We start from the raw sequence: 8,623 nt of genomic DNA on the forward strand, positions 1-8,623 counted from the left end.
ACCAGCCACCACCATGGACAATGTCAAAGTGATCAATCACCAGCCACCACCATAGACAATGTCAAAGTGATCAATCACCAGCCACCACCATAGGCAGTGTCAAAGTGATCAATCACCAGCCACCACCATAGGCAACGTCAAAGTGATCAATCATCAGCCACCACCATTGGCAGGATTTTTGTTTTGTTCTTGTTGTTGAAGCTTTGAAATTGCTCCCGGAAACGATCTTCCATACCTCTGACCAGCAGTTGTGGAAGGGATCATAAGTCTCCACATTGTTGATCCTCTGTAAGCCATCAAAACCCCCAATGACATAGACTTTGCCACCCAATACGACCATCTTATGCCTCCAGCGGCCTATGTTTAAATACTCAATCTGAATCCACTTGTTGATTGAAGAATTATATTTCCAAACATCATGCTGTGTTTCTTTGCCACCTACAAGAGACACAAAGTACTTTAAAAACACCAAGCAGACGTCTCCAGATCCAGTTTCCCCCAGCATTCTCCTCAAAGCGCTAAGTGTTCAGCCAAGTCCCAGCCAAGGAGAGATGGAGAAATCCTGAAGGTCTCATAGGAAGGACAAGACAAACTCAAAAGAATGAGAAGCCACAAAGTCCGGGCTGTGCCGCTAAAGCTCAAGAAGGGGGGGCCACGTGGAAGGATCCAGAGAAGGCCTCAGTGAGGTCAGTCTGGGTGGGTGGGAGAGTCTAATCCAGTGTTTGTGCTCCCCAAGAAGCAGGAGCAAGGCTGAGCAAGGGCTTGACAGTCAGAAAGTTAGAAGAAAGTTCATGTTCTAAGTGTACTTATTTATTCGTTTATGTAAACAAACAAATAAAAAACTAGAAGAAGCAACAGTGTGGAAGAAATTACCAAGAGATCTTGCAACATTATTTCCGCTTACATCTTCAATCTACATAAAAGAGTAAGTAGTATAAAGAATGGAATCGACCTCTAGGCAAGCTTTTGCCTCCTCTCAAGGGTTAATCCAGTGGGGCAGGCCTGGAATATGGTTTGGGGCTCCTGCCAGGAAGGCAGGTCCACCTTAAGACAATGCATCTCTTCCTTTCCAGAGTTCCCACCCTAGTGCCCTCCCTACACTGAACCAGAACCGGACGATGTGCGAACCGGACGATGTCCTGACTATTTCTAGTTCTTTTCTAGCCTTTTCTATCAGATACTGGCCAGAACTTTAACGCACTTTAAACTCCCTAAGCAAGGTTTTGGGATTCCGTACTCTTTCTAAAGACACCACCCACTCCTTATCCCCTCCCCCACTCCACCACCCACCAGACTCCCGGAGCTGCCTGTGCCCAGCTGGCTGACCTCCATTCTGTCTTATCTAAAGCAGCATGACTTTTGTTTTTCTCCCCCTCCTGTCTCCTCCTCCTTTCCAGGCAGCTGTAAGAGTTACAGCTTCCTCTCCTGGGTTTTTCTTTTAAAATCTAATTAATTGCCCTTGAGCTTCATTCGAGTCTGTTCTTAAATCTTTTATTAATAAGAAAACCAAGAACCCCAAAGAGAGAACAGACTTCTTGGGTGCCATCTGATGGGTCTTCTGGGGCTCCCTATGATTTCTAGCAGCACTCTTTTCCTGCCTTTATTTCTTTCGCTGGCAGAGTCAAGGAACCCATCGCTGCACCTCTAGATGGCAATGTGTCTTTGTCCTATTTTTAATTAATTTTTATTATGAAAATATGGAATGTTTACAATTGATCATTTGAGAGTGAAATGGCTAATGTTTCTTTACAACCACTCTCTTAGAACACAAAAATTATGATGTCTGTGTCAAAGGCACATGTGAATTTTTATAGATGCTTCCAGTAGTCCACGAAGATGCCCCACCCCCTCTGCAATAAAGAACAATGGCATGATGACGTGCCCAGTATGACAAGAATGAAGAGATGAAACCATGGACCCCAGGAAATGAGAATTTCTCCAGGAATCTCATGTTGGAAGACGGAAAAGGCGGAGAGCAAAGTGTTGGCCAGGGGGAGAACTTGCCTGCCATAAAGAGATTTCCCGGAGTTCTAGCAATTTTTCAGACAGTCTTGTAAGTAAGACTGAAGCCTGGCCAAAGATGGGTTATTAATGGATAGGACCACACTTTAATGGTCCTTAGGACTGCTTGCTTAGTCGTGCATGTCCCTGGTACCATATCTTTAACCGCAGCACTCCGGAGGCAGAGATGGAGAATCTCTATGAAGTTGAGGCCAACCTGGTCTACACAGAGAGTTCTAAGGCTGCCAAGGCTACTCAGAGAGACCCTGTCTCAATAGAGCAAATCAAATCAAATCAAAAGCCTGTGACTTCATTTGGGGGCCCCAAATATGAACTTGAGTGGGGTTGCTTGATCATCTTTGTCCTTCTTTCCAATGTGGCCTCACTGAGTAAATCCCCTCTTCTGCGTTTTACTATTAATTTGGCTGTATTAATTGACTTTTACTACTAATGACTGTTTAAATTGGCTTTTTGGGTAAAAGTGTGGTCAAGCCTGGCTCCTTGGCATAGAAACTGTGTGCCTGAGTTTGGTGGGTGTGTCACCGACTGGTACCATGGCTGCAGAGGGGCTGCTCTTCCTTTCCTAGGGCTGTGTCCACATGCCTCGAACCTTCGTCTTTGCTTTGTCCTTTTTTTGGGGGGGGTGTCTCTACTCAAGACATTGTGATGTCGGTTCCATTTGGGTAGTATTAAAGATTAGAAAACGTCATGAAAACTTTCAACGAGGTCTTTATTAAGAGAAAACAAATGCTGTGCTTTCCTTAGTGACTTAACATCTGGCTGGTTTGGAAAGCATATTGCAAAGATGAGAAGAGCTACCTAACAGCTGCCCAACCTCCCTCAGGTGTCTGTGTCCTCAGTTCTTCTAACAGTGTGCAGACTGCTACACGATATTTAGAATATTCTCCAGAAAAAGCTTTCTGTGGTGTGGGTGAGGAAGCGAATTCCAGGCAAGTGTTCCACCACCTCCGGAAGGACTTTTGGGAAAGGAAAATGAAGAGAGAAAGAAGGTCAAATATGAAAATAATAACAAAATGAAACTAGTGTGAGTATAAGGTTAGATAAACTGACTGACTAAAATTGAAAACAAAAACAAACTCAAATATATAGAAGTGATTAAATGTTGTTTAGCAGTTGGCCATCAGGAGACAAGTTAGATAGCTATGCCACGTTACACGTAAATCAGTTTTCAAATGTGACTTAGAGAAGGATGCAGGAGACTAACTCAGTGATTTGGAGAGCGTGATGTGAAAGTAGAATCACGCGGGAAAGAAAATGGTAGTGAGAATGTAAATGAAAGTTAAAAGACAACCACAATCTAAAGGGAAAGTGACTACACCACAGAGCAAAGGATATTTAGTAAGACAAAGACAAATACACAACAACAGAAAATAGTCAAAGGGTATGAGGAGACATACTTTAAAATAAATACAATTAGCCAATAATTCTATAAAAATTTACTAAATATCACTAAAGATACGAGAATGTAAATGTATATATTTTAGTCTATTACATCAGAAATAATTGTTGGTAACAATCGTTTTGAAGAATGTAGAAAATGGGCTCTGGTTAAGCTACAAAATGTGTAATCTTTGTGAAGAAACATATTCTCCACAAATTCTCAATTCACTAGTCTTAAGACCGCTTCTAGGAGTCTTTCCACAAATTCAAAGTTATTGTGTATGCAAATGTCTGCTAGAGTATTTTTCTGAAGTTGATTATAAACAGTAAGTACATGTGCAGTGGCAGAGATCAGTTCTGATTACCAAATCTGTTCCTCCTTCCTGGACGCATAGCTAAACTACATTGCCGACCCTCTATTCTGGGAAAGAAGGGCACGCTGTTGGCTCTTGCCAGTGGCCTTGTGGCCTTGCAAGCTATAGCTTTGTGGAGTAGCTGTGTCTTCTCCTTCAGGCCCTGTGTGGGGGACGGCAGAATCCTATGTCAGGAAAAAACCCGAGTCCTGAAAGCCTAAGTTAAGCAATGGCCTCCTGACCCCACCACTCCCACACACCCTTGTTCATTCATTAAGTGGGACTTGGGGCTTGTTGAAATAGCTAATATTAGTTATCCTAACAAAATATAAAAATAATTTATTAAAAAATATTAAAACATGGAAATTATCATGGAACCAAATGCCATTCTCTGTATTGTTCAAATCTTATGGTATTCCTACAATAAAAAGAAACGTATAGTCTGATCAATATTATGAACAGGCACGGAGATCAGCTAACGTTACCCTTTGGAGGACACTAAATACAAAGAAGTGCGAAGGGGATGTTTGCACTCTTCTTTTTATATGAATGAGAAGGGCTGAGACCAGGGCTTAGCCCCTGGGTTGTGATCCTGTCCAACCCCAGGATATAACCTAGAACCTCTCTGAGCCCTGTTTTCTCCTACTTCATAATTTACCCTCTCTTGCTATGACTGGTAATTACGTGTTGTTAAAGTACAGGTTTCCCTACTAAGCGGGAAAGATGACAGAGACTGTGTCATTCAAAAATATCTATTGAGGATTTACATTGCTAGGTGCGAGAGACAGATTTAACTCTCACAGAACTTCAAGTCTAAGGAGAAGGCAAGTGCAAATAACTGTTAATAATTGAGCAATAACTTAGCAATGAAAATGTAAATGTATTCCCATTCTTTCAGTAGAAGCAGATCACTGAGAAGTTTGGGAAGGGCGGGTTTGTGGGGGGATACGACATTTCATTATGCTGGTCCTACACTCAGATCAGTGCCCTGTGCCTGCAGCAGACTGAACAAACGGTTTTGTTGTCTGTGCTGTTCATATTTCAGCATGTTTGAAGTGATAATGCTTTCTCCAGGAAAAAACCACCTAAGCTCCTGGTTCTATATCCTGACCCACAGAGCTAGAACACTGAACTCACAGACATTCTCACACGGCCGGTTGGTTGGTTGGTTTTTACTTAGGGAAGCATAGAATGCTATTGAGGAACTGCTTTGATCCCAGCCTCCAGCTTACCTGAGATGTAGACCTCATTTTTTAATGTCACACAGGCAAACTCTACCCACTTCTTATTCTCACTCTCCAGCTCATGCTCTGTCAGCGGGAGCTTGGCCACCTCCAGGCGACTGCGCCTCAGGGGGTCCAGGCAGGTTACCTCGGCCACAAATCGTTCATCTTTTGTGCAACCGCCAATAATCATGAACACCTCAGACTGGAACTCATGCATCCTGGGCTTGGTGCGCTCTGAAATAATCTAGAAATCAACGAGAGGATGTGTGGACAGAGGGAATAGAACATGAGGATGCACAGCCTGGGCTGTGGAACCACAAAAGGCAGGTCCCGGTTTCTGCCTCCACCACTGTTAGTCTTGTGACTTCTCCTTGACCATGCCTTCGTCATGGCTGTCTGACTGTAACTGCCCAGTAGGTTTGTTGTATTAGATGGCATAACACATGGACTGTGATGACCCAGGACCCGCTGTGGAACAGGTACTGAATGAATTGTTACCTGTCATTTCTGCTGCTATCTTAAGACAAAAATCTGTTTGCCACCAAATGCACTTCCCGCCTCTTCTCTCCTACCTGTTCTGAAACCTGAGCTCCTGGAATGAGTGTCAAAGTTAATATTTATTCAATACCTATTGACAAAATGTAAAAAAAGAAAGAACAGGCTGGGGGGTCCACAGGAAGGAGTTGACACACGTCACCCTTCAGAAGGTCTTTATTTGGGCAGGGGTTGGGGATGGGGCTGCAAGGGATGGCAGGTTTTCAAATCCAAAGAAGAGCTTCCTTAAGAGAAATAAAGCATTGTGACCACAAACAGTCCATCGGTAAATGAAAATGGGACTCCAGGATACAGTTTGTGTGACTTCATCATCCATAATGAGGTGAGACTTTCCAGTAATGCAGCCGTCTGGGGGTCACCCAGCTCACCAAGCTAACTTCAGTGGAATCGTTATTACGATTTGTCATTAGTGTCTAAAGTGAATCTTGTAGTTTGTTTGTGTCTCCCCAACAAAAGTTTTATGTTGTTGTTGTTTGATTTTTTTGAGACAGGGATTCCCTGTAGCTCTGGAGCCTGTCCTGGAACTAGCTCTTGTAGACCAGGCTGGCCTTGAACTCACAGAGATCCACCTGCCTCTGCCTCCCAAGTGCTGGGATTAAAGGTGTGCATTACCACCTCTAACCTGGTGGCTCCCCAGCAAAAGTTAACAACATCAATTTTGTTTGTTATTTGTTTTTTTTTTAATTTGTGCCAAAGAACCAGACCTAGTAAATTTTGCATCCCCACTTTGTGAGCTTGTACTGTGGCCATAACATTTGTGGCGGACCTGTTAGTTTTGAGTTCAAAGGAAGAGTGGGAAGACATGTGACAGGATAAACCCTCATTAATGTGCTGAGCCTGAGAGCATAAGCAGTAGAAAGTCCATGGAGTAAGGATGGGAGCAGTGGGCCAGAGCTTAGGGACATCTGAAGGTACGAAGCTGGTTGGTAGGATTCAAGCAAAGAGTTGACACCAAAGACCAAACAAACAAACAAAAGTGCTTCTCTGCACCTTCCTTCCCAACATCAGCCTGGTTTCTGTTCCCAAACATTCCCTCCCCACAGCTGAGGCACAACCTCCAAAACGAGCTGGTCATCTTTGTTCAGTCAGGATTTTAGTACGGTAGCCAATGCTTCAAGAACAGTCTTATAATTTACTATAGGGACATCCCTTTTTCTCTAATGTATTCTCAGCACAAAGAACAATCAGTACCTGGGTCTTATGGGTTTCTATGAGTCAGTGGATGGATGGATGGATGGATGGATGGATGGATGGATGGATGGATGGATGGATGGTTGGATAAGACAGGAAGCCAAGGTCCCTGGTATGGACTACCTCTTACAATACAAATCAGTGTGGTACCCACTCTCCACAATGGTCTCCCAGAATTCAGAGCCCATACTGTTCCGGAATCAGTCTCTCTAACCAAAGGATTACAGCAGAAGTGGTGTTCCACCAGACTACTAAAGGCAAAAAAGCTTCCATATTGATTGCTTTCTTAGTCTCTCTAAGATAATTTGCACTAGTGGAATGCCATCTGCTATGTAGATGCCCTCATGGCAAGAAAGCACAGCTTCAAGCCAATAGACAGTAAGGGACAGATGCATGCCTGCAATACTGTGAGTGAGTAGCATGTGGATGCTTGGATCTCATTTGAGCTTTGAGGTTGCTGAAGTCTAAGCCAATAGATAATAGTTGGATCGACACCTAGTAAGAAACTTTACATCAGAGCCACCCAACTAAGCCAAGCCATTTTATGTTCTTCTTTTTCCTTTTGCAGTGTAGGATTGAACACAGGGCATCATCATGCGTGCTAGGCAAGAACTCTACCATGGATCTGCAACCCAGTCTGCTGCTTTAAACTGTGAAGTCGTAGGGTGATTCATTATGTAGTGATTCCCAATGGGGTAACAAGGATAGGAGAAAGAAAGATCTCAAATCAATGTCCAAAACTTATTCTTTAAGAAACTAGGTGGGGGGAAGTAAATTCAGAATGTAAACAGAAAAAAAAAGAATTCTATCATGATCAAAATAGAAAGAAAATTAAATAGAAACAGAAAACAACAGAGAAAATAAAATTAAACCAGGAGTTAGTTTATTGAAAAAAATCAACATAATTTATGATATCTCTAGCAAGACCAATGGGGGCACAAAGAGCCACTATCTGGAATTCAAGATGCTATGTTACTACAGATTCTATATAGATAGTATAGATCCACGTCACTACATAGTCTATAGATAGTACTGATGATGGGCGGAGTTGAGAACAGCTTTATGCCAGCAAATCCGCAACCTGCATGGATAGAGAAATTCTCTGCAACTGTTTGAGAAGTAACAGACCAGCAATGTGTCTGTTAGTGTGATATGATTTGAAGTGAGAATCTCCTCTCTCAAGGAAAACCCCAGGTTGACCAAATGCCAAACTCCAAGGATACCTGTGAAGAATAAATGAGCAGCAAGCAGTTCTAACAACAGTCAAGGAATACAGCGATCCATACAGATGAAGGAACATCCTCCAGAGGAGTCACAGACAGATACAATTCCTGACCAACGTTAGGCTGAGGTTTCTACCATAGCCTGCAGATGAGGTTTGGCATATTTTGCACAGTGATAGCTACACATGAGGTTTCATGCCTGTCAATCAACAGCAACCTCTCCTATACCATAGCTTTTTGGTGAGCTTGCTCCTCCGCTAAATCTGGCCTTGTCTTTACAAGATTATGAGTAAAAAGCATCTTGAGGAATTGCAAAGGAGAACAGGTAGCAGCAAACACCTTCTTGGTGCCCATTGGGCCCTCCATAAACACTGCCATTCACAACACGCCAGAGATTTCTCCTAAGAGCTAAAGATGAAAAGTCCAGTAAGACTTGGTTCCTACTATAACAAGTTGCAAGTTTAGAGTATTACAAGATGATGAATTCAATGCCCACCATGTGACATTTGTGTCATGACCAAAGACCGAACCAATGGCCAGAAGAACACAAAGAGTTCTCTGAAGAAGGTAACCTTGGATTTTGAGTAGACGCAGAAGTTAGGTAGAGGAAGAAGAAGGAAGCATTAGACAACATCTGCCTTGTCCTGAAGGCTGGAAAACCATATCCTTTGGG

At 42.9% G+C, this 8,623-nt stretch overlaps 1 protein-coding gene across 1 annotated transcript in view; it reads right to left on the bottom strand.

Moving 5' to 3' along the window:
• Klhl6 (kelch like family member 6) overlaps positions 1 to 8,623 on the bottom strand; it is a 38,758-nt gene that overhangs the window by 4,089 nt on the left and 26,046 nt on the right. Inside the window, exons 4-5 of the mRNA XM_005368930.2 lie at positions 4,988 to 5,225; positions 236 to 438 (exon numbers count right to left, since the gene is read on the bottom strand). Coding sequence (XP_005368987.1) covers positions 236 to 438; positions 4,988 to 5,225 — 441 coding nt within the window. The remainder of the gene's footprint in view (positions 1 to 235; positions 439 to 4,987; positions 5,226 to 8,623) is intronic.

This window comes from Microtus ochrogaster, unplaced genomic scaffold, assembly GCF_000317375.1.
Source record: "Microtus ochrogaster isolate Prairie Vole_2 unplaced genomic scaffold, MicOch1.0 UNK43, whole genome shotgun sequence".
NCBI classification, from domain to species: Eukaryota; Metazoa; Chordata; class Mammalia; order Rodentia; family Cricetidae; genus Microtus; species Microtus ochrogaster.